Genomic DNA, 27202 nt, shown 5'->3' on the forward strand with positions numbered 1-27202 from the left:
CAGTGTTCTGCCTACATGTATGCTTGCACACCAGAAGAAGGCACCAGATCTCATTATAGATGGTTGTGAGCCACCATGTGGTTGTTGGGAATTGAACACAGGACCTCTGGAAGAACAGCCAGTGCTCTTAACCTCTGAGCCATCTCTCCAACCCCTGATCAGTCTTAAAGACCTCATTTTACTTTTCCTTTTTTTACTGAATCTGGGACCAGCTGGCAAATACACATCTCGTTCAAACTCAAACTCCTGCTGCATCTCTGTGCAAGTGTCTCATTCATCAGACCTAAGCCAGAATGCCCATTTTACTCACTGCCTTTTGAGTTTCCAACAGGGGGGCCCTGTTGGTACCCACGAGACACTGAAGCATATCCCCTAGATTCAGCTTCTCAAGTACAGCTAGCTCCACAAGGCAGGATGAAATCCACCTCATTCCCAGAGCATGACATTGTTCTGAAAGACTCAGAACCCAGTCTTGGCTTCGTAACTCAGAGTAATGGAGTCCTATGATCAGGCCATAACTCATGGGAAGGTAGGTTATTCCCAGCCATGATTATAAGGTGTCATTGTTTACTGGGTGTATTGCTACATTAAAAACAGACTTTGGAGAAAAAGAGATCCCAATGTTCAATTCCACTTGAGTCATAAGAAACACCTTGACTTTCAGTGTTACTGCATTTAAAAATATAAGACCTACCTCAGGCACATTTGACACAATCAGAAGGCTGCAGTGAAAGGAATTAGGAATTTGAGAACAAGACCACATGCTCTGGTTTGCTTCGCTATCTCCCAGCACAGTGATCACTAATGCCTGTTTTGCTATCAGTAGGGGCTTGGCTTAGACAGTAAATTCCATGGTCAACGTAATATGTTGGGATCTTTTGCTCAATTGTGTCAGGGAGTCTTGACAGACATCTGCTCCCCAGATAGAGCTGTGTGTATACGTGTGTGTGTGTGTGTGTGTGTGTGTGTGTGTGTGTGTGTGATACACTCTTAGTTTGAAAACATTTGGTAATTAGAGGCTGACATTAAAATGTCTTTCTCAATTGTTTCTCCACTATGATGATGATGATGATGATGGTGATGATGATGATGATGATGATGATGATGATGATTTGAGGCAGTGTCTCTCACTGAATCTGGGACTTTCTGGTTAGACAAGGCTAGCTGGCCAGTGAGCCCCAGTACCCATTTGTTTCTGATCCCCAGTATCAGGGTTACATTACCATCAAACCTGGGGGTACTAGTGATCCAAACTCATGCTTGTGTACCCTGCTCCTGACCCACTGTCCATCTTTCCAAACCCACTTTCTTGTTAGCCTTTTAAAATGTTCTCCAGCACTCATGCCCCTGTGACAATAACAGCTTTTTAAATTATATAAATTTGTTCTAGAATGTTCTGGTCCTATTCCCTTTCTTAGACTGAAAAGCAGTGTGCACTGGAATTTATGCTACAGCGATGTAATGTTTTCTTTGTTTGTTTGTTTTGGAGATAATAGGGTCTCACATAACTCAAACTGATTTCAAACCTGAGGAGATGACCTTGAATTTTGAGGTTCTTTTGTTTATACTTCCCAAGTGCTGGGATTACAGGGGTGCATTACCACACCCAGCTCTAATCTAGCCTTTTAAGGTTGTTGCATATCTTACTTTTGAACCATTATATAAACAGTCATCTTCCCCCTCAACCTCCAGAAGAGAGTTTTAGTTCCCATAATTCAAAGTTCTGGGGAAGTGGTTAGGAGAGCCCCAAAGTAGCCTCCGATTGTTACTAGTGGTATGGACGCCCTTCTCTTCCTCTCTCTGCAAATGGAGGCATTGTCAGTGTTCCAGACAAGCCCCCTCCACTAGGAATAGTTAGAGGGTGCACATGCGCATTGGCATTTTCTAGTGGTTACCTTAGCAAAATAAAAATGAAACCAGAGTGTGAATCCTACTTTTTAATCCAAGATGGCATGATCTCAGCGTGGAATCAGTCTGCCTGAAATCATCCAGACAGTGCTTGCACAAACCTGAAATCCACTCCACACGCTGTGATTCTCACTCCAAGTAACTGTGCCTGTGTGTTTCTGGACAGAGTGCTTGTGCAGTCTCTCTCTCAATCTCTACCTTCTTTTTTTCTAGTCTGAAAAGAGGAAATACCGATGAGTTCTGTTATAAGAGGACCCACCTAATTTTTGAGATTCTGCACATCTTGCTTAGATATAGGTTTTAATAGACAACTATTTATTGTAGGGGTTGGGGAGGGCAAGCTATGTCACCATACAAGGTCTAAGGGCAGCTTTCGATTGTTGGCTCTTTCCTTCTACTGTGTAGATACCAGGGATCTGACTCAAGTAGTCAGGCTTGGAGCAAGAGCCCTTGTCTGTTGAGCCTTCTCTTCTCCTTGTTTTGTTTTGTTGAGATGAGATCCCATGTAGTCCCTGTTAGCCTCTAACCCCCTCAGTCACCAAAGTCGATGGTCAAGTTCTGATCCTTCTACCTCCACCTCCCAAGTGCTAGCATTACCGGCATGCATCACCATGCCCAGTTTTATACGAGGCTAGGGAGTGAACTCACACATGCCGTACAAACACTCTACCCCCTGAGCTATAGCTTCAGACTGTGGCTGAGAATGGCTATTCTTGTTTCTGGGTATAAAGAACAAAAAAGAACACGTTCACTATACAGACCACACGAAAATCCATGTTCACTATACAGACCACACGAAACCCATGTTCACTATGCAGACCACACTAATCCCATGTTCACTATACAGACCACACGAAACCCATGTTCACTGTACAGACCACATGAAACCCATGTTCACCATGCAGACCAGATGAGCAGAAACAGGTCAGTTCTAGGCAAAACAATAATCTGGTCGTCACCAGTCTTTTCTTTCTCCCTCCCCCTTTTCCTCCCAGTGAATGAGATGCCCAACGTCCCTGATTTCCAGGGATCCCACAGGGTACCCATCAGCCTGTCTTTCTGACTGTACCCTGTATTCCCTGCCAGTTCTTTTCTTCAGAGACTGTCACCTGGCCTGCGGCTCCAAAGTCTTCACGGTTTCATATTAGGTGCTGTCTGGAAACCTCAGCTGAGGGATGGTATCTTGGTTACAACTGTTGTGATGAAATACTATAACCAAAAGTAACTTGGGGAGGAAAGGGTTTATTTCACACTCAGTTCCTTTTAACAGTTCATCTTCAAAAGCACTGGGAGCAGGAACTCAAACAGGAGCTGAGGCAGAGGCCATAGAGGGGTGCTGCTTACTGGCTTGCTGCTCATTGCTTTCTTACAGAACCCAGGAAGCCAGGATGGCCCCTCCCACAATGGGCTGGGCCCTCCCCCATTAATCACTAATTAAGAAAATGCCTTACTAGAGGCTGGAGAGATGGCTCAGAGGTTAAGAACACGCTCTTCCAGAGGTCCTAAGTTCAGTTTCCAGCCAACATGATGGCTCACAACCATCTATAATAAGATCTGGTGCCCTCTTCTGACCTGGAGGAACAGATGCAGGCAGAACACTGTATACATAATAAATTAATAAATCTAAAAAAGGAAAGAAAAGAAAATGCCCTCCAGCTAGATCTTACAGAGACATTTTTTCCAGTTGAGGCTCTGTGCTTCTGCCTTTCCGATGACTCCAGCTTGTGTCAAGTCAACATAAAACCAGTCAGCACACAAGTCACCATCCCAGAAACACTAAGGCCAGCTCACCTGAGAAACTTCCCAAAATGGGTCTTAGTCTGTACTGCTCCATCGTGGGGGCAGGTGTTTCTTCAAATGAGGTTAGCTCTCTGCCCTGAAGGTATCTCTGTGTAGTTGCTTATTGTCTTGGAATTCTAGCCCAAGTCAGCTCAGCCTGGAGCAGAGGATGTGTTTCCATCATCCCCGATTTATCCTACTAAGAGCAGGCCCAGGACCATGCACACCCTTGGCTCTCTAGACAGTCTCACCAATCCAAATATACATCTATGCCAGTCAATTAACCTGTACATTCTAAGAGGGGAAGCCTTCTGGGAATAAGCTGTATGTTTCTACAAACTATCTGTATGTTTGGCTTTTTTCCCTAGGGATTTGGTTCAAGGATCTGCTGGCTGCCCAGGGAGGGATGGTTTTATCAGGGTGGGGCTGAGGGTTTTTCTGCCAGTTTGAGAATGTTCTCTGTGCTAACTTACCTGTTGCCATGGAGACTGGCAGTACAAATACAAGTTCCTACTTGGCTTCTGCTGTTCTATTGCTTAGGGCCTGTCAGCAAACAGTGCTGGGCAGCCTGGGGTGGCCTGTGTGAGGCTGCCACACCCACAGGGATTAGTCAGACAGTCCCAGCATGCTGTGCATTGGCTCAGCAGCAGCAGGGATGTTGCTCCAGGCTGGGAGTGAGTTGGTTGCTCGATGCTGCCTTCAGCCTGCCCCACTTGAGTCATCTGAACCGAATGAGGGCGGGAGAGGAGCCGAAAGCCTCCTGCTCATAGGAGGCACGTGAAAGGATACTTTTAGAAGTCCATTCTAAGATGTCAGAGTGGAAAGATTTTTCCAGACAAAAGATAGTTCCCTCTACAGACAAGCAGGGGCCTCGCTTGGGAAGGACTTAGCAGAGACTAACGGCTAGCCCAGTATCCACAAAGAGGCACCCAGTGAGTCAGGGCCTCTTTCTTCAGAGTGGTTTAAGCTTACTTAGCAGGCTTGAGATGGAGTCAGGTCACTTTTATCCAGACTTAAAGTCTTGACTTTTTTGTTATTCTGGAAGACTCGGACCTGTTGGAACAAGATTATAGGTAGAACAACAGATTCTGTCTTTGCTAAAATGGAAGCATTTTTTTCTCTTCATTCTTAAAAAAGAGACAACCCCTTTCCAGCAAAAATAAGGTTAACTGATCTCAGTGTCAAGAGTATTGGTGCCTTTCCTGGGCTCCTCCTTTAAGAAGGTCTGTTTGTGCTGTTAGGTAGAAAGTCTCTTGTGCTCATATACATCACTGGTCAAAATGTGGTCCAAGATAGTTCTGCATCTCATTTAATCTTCACACCGACCTTAGGAGAGCAGAAGACACTAGAGGCTCGGAGTTTAGGGACCCGATCCTTGCCATCCACTGGAGTTCCTACAGAACAATGGTTCTTGGATGGATGGGAAGGAGAGAGATTGCCAGGTCCTCAGATGCACATGTGCACACACACATGCCTGTGTACATACACTCATTCAACAAAGAAGCCCAGGAGGAAACAGCACCCACTCTGCAAGGGATGCTCTTTGCCTTACACTGCAAATGTAGCATCTTGTCATAGATCCTTAGCAACTCTGATCACCAAACCATAGCTCAGGAGCCAGGCCTCTCATTGCATCACTTCCCTGTCCTATGCAGCTCTTAATGAGTATGGGAGTAAAACGAGAAAGCAGGTATTAGACCGGCTCTGAGATAAAGTGCTCGGCATATGTGTTATCCCCATAACTGCTGTGTTTACCTTGGCATTTAGCTCCATCTTCAAGGCTCTTGTGTAAATTAGTCATTTATCTCGTTCTGCTAGACTGTAGCCTCTATAGTTGTCTTGATCAATGCTGTAGCATACAATGTAACAACGCCCAGCATGCATGGGGTTCTCAATAAACGTTTGTTGAAGGAATGAGTGAGCAAGTGTGTTTATGACACTCCGGCATGGGTATCATTTAACATTAACAGTTACTTTGTGGCTGTCATGCCAACCCACTAATGACAGGTCACTTGTGTAGAATCTGTCTACCTCAGCTCTCTGGAACAGTTCTCAGACAACTTGATTTTGGCTACAAAAGGCTCAGGACAATTAAAACACGGGAAGGGATACAAGTGTCCTCACAAGACCGGCACCCTTTTAAAGAGATGTAGAACTGAAGATTGGGCTGATAGGAAGGCAAGAAAACAGGATAAACGCTGATATTCTGGAGCCAGAATGAAGCTGATTAGAGATCCAGCCCTCAGTCACTAGGGAGTGGGCCTGTGGCAAGTTGCTTGTTGTCTCCCAGAATCAGGAGCCCCATCCTTAAAGTACCCATAGTTTAGCAGTTCTGCTTTGGTGATTGCAGTATTACAGGGACCATATTTACCCTCCCACCAGACACAAGTGAAAACCTATGCACAACACAGGTGGTGGTTGTAGTACGAAGTCCACTTGTTTGCTCCCGGCTGGTCAGCCCCGAAATAATCACACAGAAACCATATTATTTAAATCAATGCTTGGCCCATTGGCTCTTGCTTCTTATTGGCTAACTCTCACATCTTAATTTAACCCATCTCCATTAATCTGTGCATCACCACAAGGTCATGGCCTGCCAGCAAAGTTTCAGTGTGTCTGTCTCCGGTGGCAGCTCCATGGCTTTTCCTGACTCCACTTCCTTTCTCCCAGCATTCAGTTTAGTTTTCCCCGCCTAGCTCTACTTTACCCTATTAGGCCAAGCCAGTTTCTTTATTAGCCAATGGTATTCACAGCATACAGAGGGGAATCCCACATCCAGTGGTAGTCAGTCTTCAGACATCACACGTTTTTGACACAGTGCCGTGGTCCTGAGAAATAATGTGAGCCAACTGAGGACCCTCGTAGTGAAAGGGTCCCAGGCAGATTCTGGCTGTCACTCAGAGTCGGAGAGATGCAAGTGGATTCTATAGATGCCCAGGGAGCTCTAGGGTCTTGGAGGGAGACCTACAAAAGAGTGAGAGAGAGGGAATAGTGATGGACCTGGATGATATTGTTATAGATGTGACTAGGGGACCAGGCTGTGGCATTCCAGTCTATAGATTAAAGAAGAGGAGTGTGTAGGCAGTAGAGACAAGGGCATTATAAACAGGATCAAAATTGGCTGCTGGAGAATGAAAATGACAATGTCTGTGATACAATGACCATAATTATCTCTGCAGGAACCTGTGTTTCCAGGGTTCTTTCCCCATTTGCATGTGTGTATGTATTTATGCAAAGCCACCACTACATCCTTCACCCAACACACACACACACACACACACACACACACACACACACACACAGAGAGAGAGAGAGAGAGAGAGAGAGAGAGAGAGAGAGAGAAAAGTTAGCAACAGTGCTGGAATGTTGGTCCCTGGGTAAGGCTCTGATTTGCTATACTATGCATGAGAAGGAGGTGATAGAAAGCCTAGTTATACACCAAGAAGGAAAACTACCAAGCTCTTGCATAAGAGACTGCAAAGAGCTCAGCTGTGATCCTGGGCTTAGCTGAAATTTTGTTTTGTCAGTCACTAGTTGGGTCACTCTTGAGAAACTCCTTCACCTCTACAGTGGGAACTCCAGTACTTCCTTAGTAGAGGCTAGATGGGGCACATTCGATGTAATTAGAGAAGCGTTACTTCAACTTCCTGATGAACAATATAAGTGCTGCTTTTGTGGGTTCACAGAAATCCAGGGATTGGGCTATAAATATTTCACATGTGGCTGCGTTTAATCTTCCGAACAGTTCAGTCAGACAGTCACATCCTCAGTTGACAAATGAGGGACATGTGTCTCAAGAGGTTCAGCAAACCCTGAAAGTCACTTGGCTCCCTAAGTGGAAATGAATGGAGTTAACTGGGGAATACTAAAATCCTCGTATACGGAGGCCAGAACTGTTCTCCCTCTGTGTGTGTGTGTGTGTGTGTGTGTGTGTGTGTGTGTGTGCTGTGTACACTCTGCTCTATGGGTGAGAGTCAGGATGCAGGAATGAGCGTGAGAGGACAGCCCAGTAGACACACGTATGGAAGTGTGCACACATGGTTTGGGGAGATATGAAACAGAAAATGAAAATGACAAATTTAAGTTGTGAAATATACCAACTTCCTGAGCAAAAGTGCTTTCCAATTGCAGAAAACAAAAACCGTAGTTTGGAATGAAAAGAATTCTGTTCTGGGGCAAAGTGTGGTCCTGCTTGTGAGAAGTTTTGATTCTGTGGTATGTCAAACCCTTGCCTCCTAGCTTTTAATCCTGATTTTCCTTGTGGCTTTGGCTCCCTCCTGAGAATGATGTGGCTGTGCTGTCCTTTCTGGAGAGAGGGCTTGGTGAGAGCTCAGCAGCTGTGAGCTATACAGTTTTGCTTAAAAGGTGGCGCACACCTTTAATCCCAGCCCTTGGGAGGCAGAGGCAGGTAGATCTCTGTGAGTGCGAGGCCATTCTGGTCTACAGAGTGAGTTCCAGGACAGTCGGGGCTAAAGAGTGAAACGTTATTTTGAAAAGCTAAAAACAGACAAACAAAAAAAGGGGAGGGGGAGAGAAACTCTTAGGGAAAGTTTTCTTAAAATAGAAAAGCTGGGAGCAGCCCTACCATACCAGCTGCGTGAAAACCTGATCAGATACTGGGGGACTGTGGAGTGGAATCCCCAGTTTTGATTAAAAACAAAGAAACAAACAAAGCCTGTATTTTCAGCAGAGCAGCACCAGTATGAAAAGGAATGAGATACTCCTTATGAGTATCTCTGAATGCCAGAGAGGTCTCAGAAACATAGACAAACATGTCTGTGCATTTCCATAGTGTCCAGACTTATGGACTAATAGTAAATGGTATAGTGACTTTGTTAGCAGCAGTTTGCCAGATAGTACCACTTTCCTTGACAGCTAGAACTGAGACTATCACAGATTCTTTTATTTCAACCTTAATTACTAATATGAGCTCTTAGATCACATTATGTATCACACAATAAATGTCTGTTTTTTGTAAGTATGTATATATGCATGCATGCATGTTACATAATTACAGAATGGCTACAAAGGGTTAAAGAGACAAGGCATTTCAGAGAAATCCTAGAGGCCAAAGCCAAAAACCCAGAGAAATGTAAAGGAGTCCTGTTGGGCGTGAGACAGGAATCAAAGGAACCCAGCTGCAGGAGAGGGTGGGAAGCTGCTGGTTGCTGGCCATGCAGTCAGCCTGCAGGATCTCAGTGGAGCTGCAGCAGTGAGGCAAGAAAGGCAAGACCTGACCTGGCCAGATGGCCAGCTGAGCAAGTGAATGGACAGCAGGTCCAGATGGGTGAGCAGATAGACAGGCGGATGATAGTTCTAGTAGGTAGCATCAGTAGTGGGGACCCAGTGAAGCTGAGGGCCTTGGGCAGTGAGGAGTTCACTGCCAGCGGTCCCTTGATCACATAGAAGGAGGTCAGATCACCATCACAGGGTTAGAAGTCCATTTCTTTATTGGGTCCATGAGAGGGGATTATATCCTTCCTTGGTCTTGGGTGTCTTATAATTTCTTGGCCCTCATTTTCTTACTATGATTTTAATATGCTCACATGGTATCAATTAACGTGAGAAATTTTAGTGTGGCACCCTCAGTAGTCCTAGGAATAGGTTGTTTTTTGGTCTGTGCTGTGAGGGTGATGTCAGACAGATGGTGCCATTCACATGTCTACCCAGAGGCAGAGTCATCCTGCTTACTCAAAATGGATTCAAAAGCTGCCTGTAAATGGGATCTCTAAGGCAAGCTACAGCCTTAAGCCAGAAACTACTATTTTATATGAGGCAGTGCACAGCCCAGTCCTAATAAGAGACTGAACTACAGGGCCTGAGGCGTCAGATCTGGCCCAATGGGTCTGTACATTTCAGAGGAGAGGAGTGTGAATTGAGAAAGAAATAGACAAGAGACAACAGATAGAATCAGGAGGACATCCAATGAATACTATGATCTGCCCTAAGTTTTTTGTTACTCAAAGTTCTTAAATACTCAAATCCAAAAGAGGGTAAGAAGGCAAAGCCTTCTTTATCATGATACAAACCCCCCCCCCAAAAAAAACCAATGTAGTCTCCTCCTCACATCTCCAAATATCAAGTAACCACTCCCTAGAACAAAATATCCTTTTTGTCAAGGTAAGATGACGTTATGTAGCTCTACCGTAGGTCAATTATCTTGTCATATAACCTTGAAGGAGCAAGAATAGGTCTGAACTCTCTGACCTTTTAATCAAAGTGGAACGGACTCCTTTCTGAGGGTTCCCACAGCTCTTCCTTTTCAGTTTAATTATTAATGCCTGTGCTTCTGCCACAGGACAAACAACTGTGCCTATCTCAGGTTGTCTTCTTCAACTTTCCAGACTTACCCATCATTGGTGCATGCATTCCGTCATGCACGTTCTGTCTTAGGTTGACTGGAGGGTAAAAGATCTTACTCATCGTTGACTACCAACCTCTGTTTACAAAGGGCTAAGGGAAAGTGCACAGCTTGGTGACATGTACCTCTGAGCCAACTTTCCATTGAGAATTCATAAATCACTAGATAATCACAGGCAAGCAGAGCATGCCCATCAATGCACTTATTCTATGGCTGCAGTATATCCTAATAATCCTCTCATAAGTTCTGACCTTTTTCCAACCAGTAACATTTTTATAGTGAGAAGAAGTGGTTACAAACATTAACAGGTCAATGCCATAATTATATTATAAACATTAACAATAAACACCCAATTGGTCAAATTACAACTCTGATGACTTTTGTTCTAATCTTTTTCCTCTCCTAAAGTCTAATTGCATTGCTGCTACCAGCTTCCAAAGATGTGTTTGAGCTGGTACAGTCTCCGAACACCAAATATTAGCAACAAAATCTTTATTCTACTTCTCATATACTGAATATGGGTTTTAGTCTCTCATCACCTACAAAATAGTGTTCAATTGCTTCAACAAGTTTCTTTTTCCCACAAAGGGGAAATTTCTGAGGTCTCAGTTCTCCAGGCCTCCTATTTCAACAGTAGATGAAACACTACACTGGCAAAGTTAACATCTATGTCCCAAGATATATTGTAGATGCAAGGCCAAACATTAAGTCAGTGTTCCTTGGCTGGATCTAGAGTCATAAAACTCACAGAGTTCTGGAAGGTTTGTGCAGCAGTTCTAGCAAGAAACTGGGCATCACCAACCATTGCTGTAATCTCCTTCCTTTCTCAGACTGCAGCATGATGACATTGGAGGGTCAGGAGCAGGTTCAGCAGTTCCACTCCAACTCCTCAGGGAGGGCCCCAGCAGCTGCAGTGTCGTGGGGCTTGTATTTCTCCGTTGCACACAGCATATCAAGTGCTCAGGGAGCCCTCAGACTTCATATTCTTCCTGTGGGAAAAACACAAACATGCCCTCAACTCCATAGTAAGACAGGGTCGGGTTCTTTCTATAATCCAGTGTAAGGGTCTTTCCATTTTGCTTTAGTGAAACTTACTCTGGTGCCATCATGCCCAAATCTATTAGCAGATTGCTTTCAGGCATCCACATTCAAGAAATGTAGAATCAAAAGGGCATGATTCAATGCATTGTGTGGTGACAGGGGTATAACTCCCCCTTATTTATTTTTTGAAGTTGTGTTTTCAAGGAGCCATGGGCACGCTCCACAATTCCTGGTCCTCATGATTGCTGAGCAAATGCTATAATGATTAACTTCTGAGATTTTTCTCCAGTCCCTTGTTTGAGACAGTCTTGCAATGTAGCCTGGGTTGACTTCAAACTCATGGCGATCTTTTTGTCTCAGATTCTAGATTTCTAGGGTTGCAAGCATGGACTACTATACCTGACATGTTCTAAGAAATCTTACATTCACGCCCACCTGCTCTGCCCCATGCCTTTTGAGATTTGGGCTGGACAGGGGTCTTAAGCAGAGGTCCCTGTAAGGGTCCTCCTTTGCTTTTCTTAGCTTCCTTTCACAGAGTGTATCTGAACTAGTTAAAGATGATTTTTAAGTACTTTACAGATTGAGTTTTTTGTTGTTGTTGTTGTTGTTCTGTTCATTTCATTTTTTAGGATGGGTTTTTCTGTGCAACCCTTACTATCCTGGAACTCACTCTGTAGACCAGACTGGCCTCAAACTAAGAGATCCACCTGCTTCTGTCTACCAAGTGCTGGGATTAAAGGTGTATGCCACCACCATCCAATCTTGTTATTATTCTTTTATCTCAGCATTATTAGGTAATATCTGTCATCCCCCCTTATAGATATAAAATCTGGAGCCCCAAGAAATCATACAAGATATCTAGTACAAAGTTGAGTCCAAGTTACTTAAGTTTCTGTCTTCATAATAACTGTACTGTGTTATCCCCTTGCCTTCTGAGGTCCACGTGTGAATGGATGAAGGGATGTGCTTATGAATGATAAAAGCTAATCTGATTCTGATATCTAGGGAATTAGCCAGAGTCTGTGAACTCCACTGACCTATTGCAGAAGGCAAGCATAGATTTAAACCCTTGAGCACCTAGAAAACAGAACTGGTCAGGTAGAAAAAGAAAGGTATCAGGGGATAGTCTTTAATCACAATTACATTTATCTAATATGTATGTGTGTGCGTGTGTGTGTGTGTGTGTGTGTGTGTGTGTGCATGCCATAGTGCCTATGAGGAAGTCATAGGACAACTTGCAGGGATCAGTGTTCTTCTTCTACCATATGGGTCCCAGGGATCAAACTCAGTCATTATATTTGAAGGTAGCAGCCTTTACCTCCTGAGCTATCTTACCTACCTGAGTACAGTCATTTGTAAGAAATAATATTGAGGGTGTGGAGTTTGTGAAGAGTGCATGGAAGGCCGGCCCACATCAGTTTCGGGGACATTGTGGAGGACCACTATGTCTGTGTTTTGTTTTTGTTTTTATTTTTAACTTCATGCTGTCTTTAAATGGCCAAGAAGAAAGCCTTGGTGTTGCAAAAAGGCCACTTGTTGGTTCCTGGCTGCTCGGCCCTGAAATAATCACCCAGAAACTGTAAGCTTTCTCAGGATTTATGTGGATTTAGTCAACCACATTGGTGCCAATTTGTTGCAATAAGGGCCGCTTGTTTATTTCCCAGCTGCCCAGCAGCTCAGACCCCAAATTACCACACAGAAACAATATTTTTAAATCACTGTTTGGCCCATTAACCCTAACTTCTTATTGGCTAACTCTTATATCTTATTTTAATCCATTTCTACTAATCTGTATATCACCACGTGAATGTGGCTTACTGGGTAAAGGTCCAGCGTCTATCTCTGGTGGGGCTACATGGCTTCTCTCTGACTCCACCCTTTCTCCCAGCATTCAGCCTAGCTTTCCCCACCCAAGTTCTACCTTGCTATAGGCCAAACCAGTTTCTTTATTCATTAATTAATAAAAGCAACACATAGACAGAAGGACCTACTACATCACCTTGGGACTGTCTTTAAGAGTCTTGGTCTTTTCTCTTTCAGTTATCTTCTGACTGCAATAAATGACATTTTTGTTCTTTCAGTTAATAAAAAAAAAGAATCCTAGTCTGGAGCAAGAAGGGAAAGCAACGGGAAGGGTGTCTAGATATTGACGGTGTTATGTTGACTACAGCTTATTCTAGGAAATAATTGGATTTCTTTACATATTTCTCAGCTGTGGCCCTGTGTAATCATATTGAATGGCTTTTGAACACTTTTTGATTCTGCTTTGCCAGCCGCCTTCTCCAGACCCCCATGAGGGTTTCCAGTATGAGATCATGGGTGTCAGAATCACCTCAAGGTTCTGGAGAGGTTAATGGTTAAAAGCAGTTGCTTTTGCAGAGGACCTGGGTTCAGTTTCCAGCATCCACAGAGTGGGTCACAGCCATCTGTAACTCCATGGTCAATAAGAATGCATGTAGTGCACTAATACATATGTAGACAAAACACTCATACACATAAAATAAAAATAAAATAAAAGGAACCACCTTAATAAATATTCCAACTCCAGGCCCTGGGTATCTGCAGAGACCTCCTCATCCTGCTGCTGCTGCTGCTGAGGCTTCTGGGAGCTTCCAGGTTACACTCTGAGGGATGGTTGGGGAGAGAATCAGAGACCAGTGAGGATGAACCCCTCTGGTGCGTGAGAATCTGAGAACTGAGGGAATTTGCTTTGAGGGGCATTTACCTTAGTAAGGGACTCTGGTACTATGACCTGCTGTCATGGCCGTGTCCAGGAGGAAACTGCTCTGGGCCACCTGTCCAGGAAGAATAGCCAGGGCCATAGCCACAGGTGCGGGGTTGCAGGATGGATGAACTTCAGTAGAGGAGAGAGATGGGGTTCAGGTCCCTACACAGCACAGCCAAATGTGAGCTTACAGTCGGGGGCGGGGAGGGCTCAGTGGACGGAAAGTTTCTAAGAGGAAATGCCAGGGATAGGGAATTCTGGCAAACCTCAGAGGATTCTTGCTGAAGGCAGGTCAGGGAGATCCCCATGTCTCTCCCCATGGGAGGGAGAGTCTGAAGGTTATTAAAGGGGCCATATCTGGGGTGGCCAACCTATTCAACTCGGAGGGGTCCCTTGCCAGGTCTGAACCTGAGGGTGACGTGCACACTCTGCCTAGAAAGGTCCTGGGAGAAAGTTGGGCTGCACTAAGAACCTTTGTCGGCTGCCCCGCTTCTCCTGCCAGTCTGGTTTCTCTGGGGGGTGAGGGTGGATGACTGTTCCCTCCTTTATTCTGAGGACCCAGGAGGAACTTGAGGGACACAGGCCCAGGGGAGGGAGCAGTGTGGGGAAGTGATACTAAGTCATACAGATCCAGCCAAAATGACAAACTCAGGCAGTGGGAGCCTGGGCTTTCAAAGAACGGGATAGCAAGGTCTCTTCAGATCTGCACCTGGACAGTGTTTGATAGGGAAGCTAAAGAGTTGTTTCACTTGCTCATAAGCTCCCAAACTTTCTGCCCCCAGCCCGGTTGCACGCTATGATTCCTCCCAGAGGATGGCAGTCCTCTGACTGTTTACAGTCCCTAGAGACGGCAGCAGTGAGTGTATGATTTTTTCCCAAGCCTCCAGCGGATCTTTCCTTCCTTTGTGAAGGAATTTCCAGCAATCCTCATGGGCTGGGTCCGGGCTACCCAGAGAAGGGACCTGGTGTGCTGTGTATATGAACACCCCCTCCCCCGCCCAGCCAAGGCCCTCAGCCAGCAGAGTCCTTACTCACCACAGAAGCATGTGGCTGTAAGTGTGGGCCCAGCCTGTGGGGAGAACATTTCCATTCCTCTTTTTAAAAACCAGATGCATATTTCCAGAGGGACCCAGCGATGGGGAGGTTCTTAAGTGCCACCATGGTGCTAAGCTGACTGGCTTGACTTTCCGCTCCCTGCCCCAGGTCCCTGAGTTCTACAGTTCTTTAGTCAGACTGAAGGGGCGGTAACCTGGGTTTCCTGCAGTGCCCGATGCACCCGGATTTTGTTAGTTCCCCCAAAGAGCTGCAAAGTCAAGTCCCAGGCATTTCTAGCACCGTAGTTTCCTTTGGGGACTGCGGCCCATCAGTTGTAATCTTAGGGGCAGTCCATAGGCGGCTCCTGGTTTTCTGGGGAACGCAGTGCAGGCACATCGTATCATCTTGGCCTATTTCCAGTATCGCATTAGTATCACGGAGGAAAAGAGTCCTTGGCTCGGTGTCACCTCCTTTAAAGGAAATCAGCTATGGTCAGACTGAACCGTTCCTGTCCCCTCCTTGTGTTGGAGGCCAAGCTATCATTCCTCATGTTCTCACAGTTTTCTGTATCCAGGCAACGGCCCAGAAAACAGGCCTGGCTGGCTGTCCTGCCGGTGCTGCAGGACTGGCCAGAGTTAGTCTCTTTCAGTTCACGGGCAAAGGTCTCCGGAGCTACGACCATTTGCATCTCTCCTCAACTTACAGGCTCGCGGTGAAAATGTCTTTGAGATGATCTTCTAAGGCTTTTTACCAAAACACAGTCTTTACACACAGTCTCGCACGCATGCACGCATATGTTTATACACATACAGATACACACAACAACGCGTGCATGCGCACCCACCCACCCCCACCCCTACATCAAGTTTTTTTTTACATGCTCTCCCCCATTAAAACCATCAGAATTTTATAACAAGAAAGTAAACCTTAGGAAATGGGGTTCAAGCTTTTTAAAAGCAGGACTTGCGTTTAGGGTTTATAACTGGCTGCTTTCACTTTCCTCCATCCCTGCCCAGTCATCCAATGCCGCCCTCTCCTCGGGAAGGAAACCCAGCAGACTGAGTCAGAACAGGTTATGAACCATTGAGCAGCATAAAAAGATTAACAGATGGGCTTTGTGTGTACGCAAGCCTGTTCTTTCCAGCTAGCCACAAGTCCCACTGTCTGCTACGGAATTGTGTAACCTCACTGTATTTTATGGTTCTCTTCTGACTTCATCTTTGCCCCACACCGTGTGTGAATTAGTTATGATGTACGATATTAGAGAGCAATAATTTGGAAGGCAGAAACCCTGCCTTTCATTATGAAGTTTCCAAAACAATTCTAAGAGATTTTAAACACACACACACACACACACACACACACACACACACACAAAGTGGCAAAGTAAGAAAACAGGTATTTAGCATGCAGTAGTTTCCTAAGTAGACCCGTGTAGGACACATCATGTGTGTAAGCCCAGCCTGTGAAACGGTTCACTTCTGTTCGTTCATTTGCCAATGATGCATTGCCACAAAGAATGGAGGGCCTAAGGCGAGGTCTCAGAGGGAGCTGGAACCCAGCGCTTGGGGCTACAGGAGCAATTGTTCCCCACCTGGGTGACTTTGTCCTCTAGGACACTAGGTAATGCATCTGGTGATCACAGCGGAAGGCACTGTCCTGGCATCATCGAGTGTGTAGAGGTCAGGGGTTCGGCTGCATGTCTGACGAAGTGCAGGACAGACTCCCACAATATGAGTATTTTCAGGTTCAAAATGGCATTGGTGTCAAGACTTAGGATGCTGGCCCGACCCCTCATCAGGCCTTTTTCCACATGACCTGGGCATGGCACCCCGTCCTGCCTCTCAGATTTGTTTACTGCTGATAAGAGGCTCAGGTCATTCTGGCTCTAACTGGCTTGACCAAAAACAAATCAGTACATGTTCAAGTGTGTGACGTCATTATCTTAATCATAGAACTGCACCATGAATCACGGACTGTGAAGGATAACGTTTGTTTCCCTGTCTTGCCAGGTGAACATCATATTTAGGCAAAGACAGACAGATTTTCTATAAAAGAAGGAAGACTACATATTTTATTTTTTGTGTGTGTGAGTGCCTGTGGTGTGTGTGTGTGTGTGTGTATAGTGTGAGTGTGTGTATGTGTGTATATGGTATTAGTACCTGTAGGGGATGTCTACATGCTGTTTATTCCCATAGGGTGTGTGTGTGTTTGAGTGGATGGTGTGGGTGCTTGTGATATGTGTGTGTATGCGTATATACTCATACATATGTATGAGTGAGTGTATGTGTGTCTGTGATGTGTGTGTATGTGAATGTGTGTGTGTGTGTGTGTGTGTGTGTGAGAGAGAGAGAGAGAGAGAGAGAGAGAGAGCCTGTGACGTGTGGCTGTGTGCATATCCACTGTGCAGAGTGGAGCCTTTGGGAGTGGCTCTCACTTTCCCCCTTGTTAAGGGAGGGTCTCTCTTGGTTTTTGTCCCATCTCCATGGACGGCAGGCCAGCTGACCCCCAAACCTCGGTTCATGCCTCCCGCCTGCAGGCAGGAGTGCTGAAATTACAGATGTGTCTACTACACCTGGCTCTTAACATGGGTCCTGGGGATCAAATTCAGGCCCCCAGGCTTGCACAACACGCAAACACTCTTAAACTCTGAGTCGGCTCCCCAATCCTCCCTGGTGACTTCTAAGTTATTTTTATTGATTTTCTTAAAATTTTAAACTTTTAATTTTTTGTGTATGTGTGAGTGATCATGTGTACAAATGGACTCGTGTGAGGAGGTCAAAAGTTAACCTTGGGTGTCACTTCCTGGGAGCCAGCTGTATTGTTTTGGAGATAAGATGTCTTCCTCACGGGCACCTAGGGTACCTAGTTAGGCTAGGCTGGCTAGCCAGCCAGCCCCAGGGACCCCAACCCCATCTCCACCTTCTTGGCAGTGGATTACAAGTGTGTACCTCGACATAAAGCTTTTTACATGGGTGCAGAGACTAAACTCGGGTCCTTGTGTGTTGGCAGCAAACATTTTACTGACCCCAGCCCCCCCATTTCATTATTTTTAAAATATCAGTTTGACCCACCCCATGACTGATTGCCATATTTAAAAAGCATGAGACAAAACTCTCCTTGGGTATCTGTGAGGGCCGTGAGAGTGTGGTGGAAATAGTAGGGCCGTCATCTTGTACCATGGGGTAACTGTCTTGACTGGTGGAGGTGGAGTGAGGTGTGTATCTCTGTCTTCATCATGTTAGAGAAATCAAACCCAAGCAAGGAGAAAACAATGCTTCAAATATATTTATTATTATTTTAATATGCTAGCATTCCTTAAGGTACTGTATAAAGTTCCCGTAAGTTCTCAGCATTGTTTGGTAGACCTGACTGCTGTATGGACCTACAAGTGAAAAGCTTGCCCATCCTTCTGGAGGAAATGCCATTCCTCTTGCTGGCTAGGGGCAGGATGTCTTGTACTGTATCAGAAAAAGATGAGAGCCTGTGATGGTTTGCATATGCTGAGAGTTGTGTGTAATTACAGCTCTGTATCAGAACATATACTCTTCCAAGAAACCATGGGCAAATAGGCCAGACTACAAGGCAAGCTGCGTGAAGCTGCCATGATGCTCCCGTCTCGTGCAATAGAACCTGCTGTTCCCATAGTAAGACAGCTCAGCACTGAAGTATATGGAGGGCCCCTTTTGCAGTCTGCACATTGAAATGAAAGCCCCCAGGCTCTGTGCCTCTCTGGTCCCCTCCTCCACCCACATTTCAGGTCCCATCCTCCAAGTTACAGACAATTTTCCAAGGGTTACTTTTCCCTTTAAACATTTTAATATTAACTCCCTGAGGGTGTGTGTTCTATAAAAAAAATCCTTTTAAAACAGGCCTTAATTATATAAAAATTTCAGCTATTCGTCATTCGTTCGCAGCCCCTGTAGACTTACTCTTTCCAATCATCCCACAAAGACCTTTAAGCGCCTGCCATAGTCCAGACAACGGACTGAGCAAAACAGAAGCAGCCAATGTGCCCAGGGAGCATATGTGAGGGACAAGCACACCCTGTACTTTTCCGCCCACTAGACTTGTGCAGCAGGGAGCCAAAGAGTGAGTGACAGAGACCTGCAGTGATTGCTGGGACCAGGAAGAGAATGCACAGAGTATATCCTCCTTCCAATGCTGCAGCGAATGGTACGGGCTAGCCAGCGAGTCAGCCCCGTCTGTAAGACTGGCCCCAGCAGCCTAGACTGGATGTGACTCTCTGAGAAGGTTGACACGGGGAAATGCTGTCCAGTGGGCAGTGTCTGGGTCCTTTTCAGTCCCCATGACAGAGGACTGCTTCCCTTGGTTACTGAGGTTTTTCTTACATCTCTCCTGGATTCTGGAGGGCTGTATTCAGTTGTTCCCCCATCCCACCCCTCCCATTCACGATAGTCAGAATTTCATGTTCTAGTTTGACTCTCCGATGACCTTGTCATGGAAAAGTCTCATGTGTTCTGTTCACTGTGAAATACTCTGGCCCACATTTGATATGCTGTGATTTTTTTTTTTTTTTTTTTTGGTTTTTCGAGACAGGGTTTCTCTGTGGCTTTGGAGCCTGTCCTGGAACTAGCTCTGTAGACCAGGCTGGTCTCTAACTCACAGAGATCCGCCTGCCTCTGCCTCCCAAGTGCTGGGATTAAAGGCGTGCGCCACCACCGCCCGGCTGTTGTGATTTTTTAATACAATGTTATGGGTCAAAGCCTGGACCCTGGTGGCCCTAACAAGCTAGGCTCAGCTACCTGTCCTCGGGAAGTCAATTGGAGAGAGACCTAGCAGCAAAAGGCAGAGAAAGGAAGATTATTTGATGTGGCCACACTAGGGAGAGTAACAGAAGCGAACTGCGTTCCCCCCCTAGTCCATCTTTGGGGTCCAGATTTGTGGTTTATGTTAGTAGGGGGCAATAGGTACACAGAACTAAGTAGGTTCTGATCAGGTGGTGTGGTTCCCACCTATCGGTGACTCATCCTTGCTAATCTCCCAAAAATTCCTCTGCTGGCTGATACATTTTAACCTTTTTCTTCTCCTAGCAGGAGTCACCCTAGGGGAATTCCAATTTCTTCAGAACCATTGTTTCAATAGTCTGAGAGCCAAAGGCAGGGCACATGTCTCCTTTAGGGTGTTCCTGCCAGGGCAGTTACAAGGCTAAGTGGATGTGAGGGCGCCGAGTGGCCTAAGGGTCTGTGGACGCATGCCCCCACTGAGTGGCCTAAGGGTCCTTGGACGCATGCCCCCACCGAGTGGCCTAAGGGTCCTTGGACGCATGCCCCCACCGAGTGGCCTAAGGGTCCGTGGACGCATGCCCCCACTGAGTGGCCTAAGGGTCCGTGGACGCATGCCCCCACCGAGTGGCCTAAGGGTCCGTGGACGCATGCCCCCACTGAGTGGCCTAAGGGTCCGTGGACGCATGCCCCCACTGAGTGGCCTAAGGGTCCGTGGATGCATGCCTCCACTGAGTGGCCTAAGGGTCCGTGGACGCATGTCCCCACTGAGGTTGCTGTGTTTCTTGTCTCCTCTGCAGACTAATCGGCACTGCGACTGTCTCCCTGAAGGACCTGACTGGGGACCAGAACAGATCTTCACCCTACAAACAGATCCCCCTGCTAAACGAAAAGGGGCAAGACACTGGGGTGAGCTCTCTGCTTGGTGGAAAGACAAAATAGGATGGTTAAGTAAATACTCATTTAGGAAAGACTTTGGTTTGACAATCTCTATGCGAAACACTGGGAATCTGGCTTTCATGATAAATGGACCCATTTGTCAATTATATGAACCCTATCCTCCTCAATTTTCAGTCACAGAGTCAGCAAGTTTGAGGTTTGATTTAGATTTGACAGACCTCCATATGGTAAGCTGGACCCCTCTGGATGTAGCTCAATGGTATCCATGTGGGTGTTGGCATTTAAGTGGTTGCCATTAACTTTGGGTAGCTTTGATAACACAGCAGACAAACATAAGGTTTTTGTTATTGTCTATGTTAAGACAGTAATGTCATGGCCACTGTCACCACACTGGTGGCCCATTACTTTCTGATCCCAGCCCCTCTGTGTAAGTATATATTGGCTAACATAAAACCAAAATTCAAAGCAGAGTGTGGTGATGCACACCTTTAATCCGAGCAATCAGGAGACTGAGGCAGGCTGATCTCTGTGAGGTTAGCCTGATCTACATAGCGAATTCCAGACCATCCACGGATACACAATGAGATCCCATGTTAAGAGGAAGAAGAAGAAGAAGAAGAAGAAGAAGAAGAAGAAGAAGAAGAAGAAGAAGAAGAAGAAGAAGAAGAATTCAAGTGTGTTTCACTCAAGCAACTCAGGTTTAGATGCTACATGTCTAAGAAGTCTTCAAACGCTCTCCTGTTCAGCCCATGACTTCTAACCCCTTCATTTTCTGACCAATTTATTTTGCTCTTGAACCTGGGTCTAAGTTTTATACTAGAGGTATCACTGTAATCCTTGTCACAGCCAAGGCCTCTCAGAACTCAGGGGAGACGATGCCATTGTGGCTGCGCTGATCCCTGAGGTTACTGGCTCGCCTTGAGTCTGATCGTAACACATGTATCCAAAACGCCCTCTGCCATCTGACTACCCAAAACCTGGCAGAGAGAAATGATACCAAGGCAAGACGGGATGCCTGTGGTTTTTATTTGTCTTGCTCTTTCTTTCTGTCTGTCTTTCTTTCTTTCTTTCTTTCTTTCTTTCTTTCTTTCTTTCTGGCTTGCTGGTGTTTTTAAAAAGCTTAGAAGAGAGAGTTCATAGACTATCCAAAGCATTGGGACTAAGATGAACACCGCCCCTGGGATGCCTTCATCCTTACTAAGATTCCTAACCATCCCTAGGAATACTGAGGCAACTGGGACCACGGCATGTAAACCAGCAATCTGGGGATGAATCACCATGGGCTCTGCTAGGTTTTAAAAGTACAATTTCTCATGTTAAGTTTGAGTTCCATGGTGCCGGCACACATAGGCTTCATGCTGAGCCTTGGTCTATGGAATAAGTAGCCACTGATGCTGCGCTTGTGACCGCTGGCTTGACATGGGACTGTGGGTGTCCCCAGGCTAGTCTTAGGCACCAAATGTGCTGTCCATGAGGAACCAATGTGCTGATCCATTGATGAACAGACAAGAAAAAACAGGAGCAATACAGATATGTGTCTATACATGCACACATGATAGTATATACATGTGTCTATAGTTGCACACATGAGAGTCACTAGCCATAGCAAGCCTGTAAATGAAGGAAGGTCCACTCAGATTTGGACTTCAGAAAAATAACTAATAATTTTAGTATTGATATGTCCTAAATACTAGAATATCTTACCATTTATTTTATCTTCTTTAATTTTTTTTCAACACAGGGTTTCTCTGTGTAACAGCCCTGGCTGTCCCGGAAGTCACTTGTAGACCAGGCTGACCTCGAACTAAAATCATTTTATTTACCTTTATTTTTATTGTATGTGTATGGGCATTTTGCCTGTATGTATCTCTGTGTACCACATGCATACAGTGACCACAGAGACCAGAAGAAGGTATCCGATCACCCGAGACTGGATTTACAGAGCCACCATGTGGGTGCTGGGACTCAAATGCCAGTCCTCTGCCAGAGCAGTTGGTGCTCTTAACCACTGAGCTACCTCTCCAGCCCCTGCATTTTATCTTCTAACCTGACATGTGTCTTGGGGTAGCGGATGGAGGTGGAGAATCCTCCTTTGCAAAGGACTTCCTTAACTTTAAAGTTTGCCTTTCCTCACTTTGGGTATTAAAATGCCTTCTTTTTAGGAAACGATTGTGGTAGTCAATAGACAAGTGTTCGGTGGAATAAAAGTTAGCAACTCGTCCTCAAGGTTGAGGATGAAGCTCAGGGGCAGAATTAGCATGTGCAGGGCCCTGGTTCCCATCCATGGTACTGAAGGGAAAGGGGCAATTAAAAGATGGTTTTCCTAGCAAACTTTTTTGAAGTCTTGTAGGTTCATGAGATACAAAAGCATAAGCTTTGCTTTGGTGCCCTCTTTGTTTGATTCCTAGGTGTCCTGGGATCACAGTTAACACAGGAGTGATGACAGTTATATCTAACTTTATGATTTATGCATTTGTCTCTAATCAGACTCGGTTTCCCCTTTCAGTCTATCTTGTGATTACGCATTATATACCTTCTTGCTAGTTATTTAAAATTCTTTCCTGGAGAGAAATATAAAAACAAATCTCAGCAATCAGTATTCATGAGCAGCAAGTGAAGCAATTATTCTAAATGAGCATGTCTGTTGGTAATCCTGTGAGCAGAGGCCATCTCCAGTGCAGGACAGGAGCTAGCTGCAAGTTCACACACACTTCTTATAGCTTTACTTCAGTCAGTCAGGTTGCCCTTGGCAACCTGTGACAAAGCAGCTTCTTTCTCACCCTCCCCTGGCTCACCTGGGGGAAGATAGGAATAGTCCAATGTGACATCACCCTCGCCACCTTTCCGCTCTCACTTTCTTGGCCAGTCCTCCCAAGACTGCTACCCCTACTGAGTTTTTCATGCTGCATCTGTAATGTTCTTTCCCTTGCACTAACGCTCTGTGCAATGGGTTCTTTCTATTCAGGCCACCATTGACCTGGTGATTGGCTATAACCCACCTTCGGCTCCACATCCCAATGACCCGAGCGGGACCAGCGTGTCAGGCATGGGTGGTAAGTTGGCCTTCCTGAAGTCCCAAGGAGAATCAGCTAACACATGCAGAGTCTCGAAAGAAACTGCCTTTTCAGTGCCCATAGCAGCCTGCCCACCAGACAGGTGCAGTTCTTTACAAAATGCCCTTCCAGTAGAGGGGAGACTGAACAGTTCCCATTGTGACCACTCTCACAGCGTCCATCCAGTACGTACAGACGGCAGCACCATTACGGAGCTGCCTCAGCTTTGTGGTTTCCGCGGGATACCGTGTACCAGGCTGTGAGATTCAAGAGCAGTTCCTCTGCTCTCCTCCATGTGCCATGGCTCCCAAAGGGGTGATTGATGGGACGTGTTCTCAACCAACCACTTGCCCTTGGACTTTCTCTGAGCCCCGATCCTCTTTCTTTCCCCAAACACTCATTCTGTCTTCTAGTCAATTGTTTCCCCAGCATAAGCCACTAGTCCTCCTGGGTCATTTTGTCATCAGATGTCACTCTGGACAGGGGCAGCCTGGGGCCTCTGGGAAGGGTTTCAAGCCTCAGGTAGAGGGAAGGTCTATAACACAATCCAGTCTTTCACAGGCTGAGTTTGACTTTTCCTTGATGTTTCCTGATGACAGTGGTACTGAAAACGAGCTCTATCCCAGTGGAATAGAAAGGATTCAGAACAAGCAGTTTATTAAACTCTCTAAGGCAGAGGGAGATTTTGTCTCTTTAGATTGGCCCTATGAGCCCAAACTACTCTGTGTACAAATATGATTTCCCCAGAGTGGTAGGCTCTGCTTCCTTAGAAGTGAGCGACCCTCACAAGGAAGACTATCTTTATCCCCTGCTGCCGCCAAGGCTCCCTTTACTGAAATTGTTTCTTTTTTTGAGGGGAGGGGTTGAGACAGGGTTTATCTCTATAGCAGTCCTGGCTGTTCTGTAACTAGCTTTGTAGACCAGGCTGGCCTTGAACTCACTGAGATGCACCTCCCTCTGGCTCCTGAGTGCTGGGATTAAAGGTTATGCCACTACCGCCTGGCCCGAGACTCTTTCTTAGTTCTTGGCATGATGTCATCTGTGGAAGCCTGGTATTCTGGTAGCACTGTAGACTGGAGAGTCTACCCAGGCCCAAGAAGCTGCGTCCTGACAGCTCAATGGCAGGCCCTGGGCAAGCACGTGCCAGGTCTCCTAAAGAGGTTCCCACAATCCTGGTCGGCCTGCTAGGCTGGTCTGAGATGGAGATGAACCAGCACTTAGGTCCCTTGGATTGGGGTTTTAAAGACCATCACTATGCGCTGTACTGCCAAAGAGCAGGTGGTACCAGGGACAACGTAAGTATAATATGACAAGATACAATGTCTTGGTTTAGAAAAGAAGAGGATTCACTCACCTGAGTGTATCTTTGTCATATAAAGTGATTCCTCACCAAGGCTGGGTCAGGGTGACATTCAGCATGCTGGCTTCATACTCACGTGGAAAGTCACTTTGAGAATATACAAAAAAGGGATGGAAGACAAAAAGAGGGAAAAGGAGTGGGGGAAGAAAACTAAGTTTTGGAAGACAAGACCACAACCGCCGGTTTCACTATTGCATACCTTAATGGCATACGCAGGACATCTGGCCCTTGCTCCCCTTAACTTATATAGATATTTTCAATTTTTTGTAACTTTAGCTTGTTATCTTTTTTGACTACAAAAGAAGTATATGCTTATTAAAATGCAAGCATCACAAAAAGGACCTCAGAAGACACAGAAATTAAAAAAAACACTCATTCCCCTAAGATTTATCTGCCAGCAGCTACTGCCAGTGACAAGTGCTGCTAAAGGCAGCTCCTCACACAGTGGCTGCTGCACACAGTGTGAAATCTTAACGACAGAACCGTGGTAAGATGGTCAGAGAACGCCCTCTGCAAGCTGAGGAAGTTGGCTTTCACAACTGACCAAGGCATTGGACTCTGCGGGAGTTCCCTTTGAAGGATGCTTTCTGTTAGGAATATTTTTTAATATGAGCTCTCTGACAATGCAAAATTCCCAAATAATCCAAATTAAGAAATATCCAGGTTTAACAGGAGATCTGCGCTCTCGGGTGGCCCCGAGGGAGAAACCAGGAAGCCGCAGGAACGTGACCCCCGGGAGGAAGAAAGGGAGACCACGTGTTCTTCTTTTGGGGGATCACTTAAGTACCCTGGGGAGTGGTCCCTGACCCCACCCCCAGGGAGGGGTCAGGACCTGGCCTGCTGGGATTTGAAGTCCAGACCAGGCCTGGGGGCTGGGACCTATGCTCCCAACCTAACACTTTCGATGAGCCCTTATGTCAAAATGACAGAGATGTAGCACGTGGGGCATTGGTGGTTGACTGGCAGTATGTTGTGTCAAAGATGTCCCCTTCACTGGCCACCTTGGAAAGATGGGCTGAGTCGGTCGGTCTACAGACTTAGCAGCCTGGAAACTTGTTACCATGGCAACTTGTCCACCTTCTGCCAGTCAGGCTGACTGAAGTGTACATTTCTGCTACCAGAATGAGCTATTTTTAAAACCGCACATCTATTTTTAAAGAACCATCTGTTAAATGTATATTTTACCCAGCTAAAGAAAAGCAAAGCTTCATTCATAGCCTGACTCCAGTAGTTCAAATTTATATCATTTCATGAACAACAAAGCGCTTTTGCTTGGAGGTAAATTTGATCAACTTCAGAAAAGCAATTACTGATACCGGTGCACGTTGCTTGCAGAGATGAGAAAGTCAGTGCTTGGCCACAAGGAGCTCACGTCAATTCAAAGATAAGATATAAATTGAGCAACAACAGCCCAGCCAAGGTGATAAATTCTTCTTCAAAAATAAACCAAACAGGGGCTGGAGAGATGGCTCAGTGGTTGAAGAGCACTGGCTGCTCTTCCAGAGGACAAGGGTTCAATTCTTAGCACCCACAAGCCAGCTCTCAGTAATCTGTAACGCCAGCTCCAGGGGATCCAGTGTCTTCTTCTGGCCTTCTCTAGATCTGCAATGAACATGGTGCACAGATGTATATGCAGACAAAATACCCACATGCACAAAAGAAAATGAAAGCCACTTTTTAAAGGAGCCAAAAAAAAAATCACTGCACATGTATCCTGTCATCTTCTATCGACAGGCCCATGAGGTAGTGTGGCCTACACTGTACTAGCAAAGGCAGATGTGTGTTTCTCTCACTAAACACTTTTCTTCAGTTGTGTGTGTGTGTGTGTGTGTGTGTGTGTGTGTGTGTGTACCAGAATCGTGTCATCAGTTTCTTGGGGCACACTTAGTGCTATTTATCCAAGAGTTGGGTGGAAGGATATTGGATATCTTACAGTAGCACACAGTTATATAACTTCTAACAACAACAGTAAAGAAAGACAAAAGAAACCCAGAAATATTGCAATTAGATATTCTGCTGCAATGTTACCCTTTTGGGCTTTGAAGCTTCCTTTTTTATGTTCTATAGTATTTTTTAGTATAATTCTTTTTAAAGATCTATTTATTTATGTATTTTATGTATATGAGTGCTTCATGAATGTCTGCATAGCTTGGTGGTGGAATTCTTGCCCAGCTTGTGCATTATCCAGGCATATTCTAAGCAATACGAAAGGTAGGAGTTGGGAAAGATGAACCAATTTGACCTTCATGGCTTATAGGGGCCCTCTCAGGTCAGGATCCAAGCAGGCTTTGTCTT

At 45.7% G+C, this 27202-nt stretch overlaps 1 protein-coding gene across 4 annotated transcripts in view; it reads left to right on the forward strand.

The window, feature by feature from the left end:
- Nucleotides 1–27202, forward strand: part of Myof (myoferlin) — a 139804-nt gene that overhangs the window by 26394 nt on the left and 86208 nt on the right. For all 4 annotated transcript variants that reach the window (XM_041661564.1, XM_041661566.1, XM_041661565.1 and 1 more), the window contains exons 4-5: nt 20395–20503; nt 23460–23547. In XM_041661564.1, the coding sequence (XP_041517498.1) occupies nt 20395–20503; nt 23460–23547 (197 nt within the window). The remainder of the gene's footprint in view (nt 1–20394; nt 20504–23459; nt 23548–27202) is intronic.

The sequence above is a fragment of the Microtus oregoni genome, unplaced genomic scaffold, assembly GCF_018167655.1.
Source record: "Microtus oregoni isolate MIOR12 unplaced genomic scaffold, Mior012 000012F_ref0000307, whole genome shotgun sequence".
Taxonomy (NCBI): domain Eukaryota; kingdom Metazoa; phylum Chordata; class Mammalia; order Rodentia; family Cricetidae; genus Microtus; species Microtus oregoni.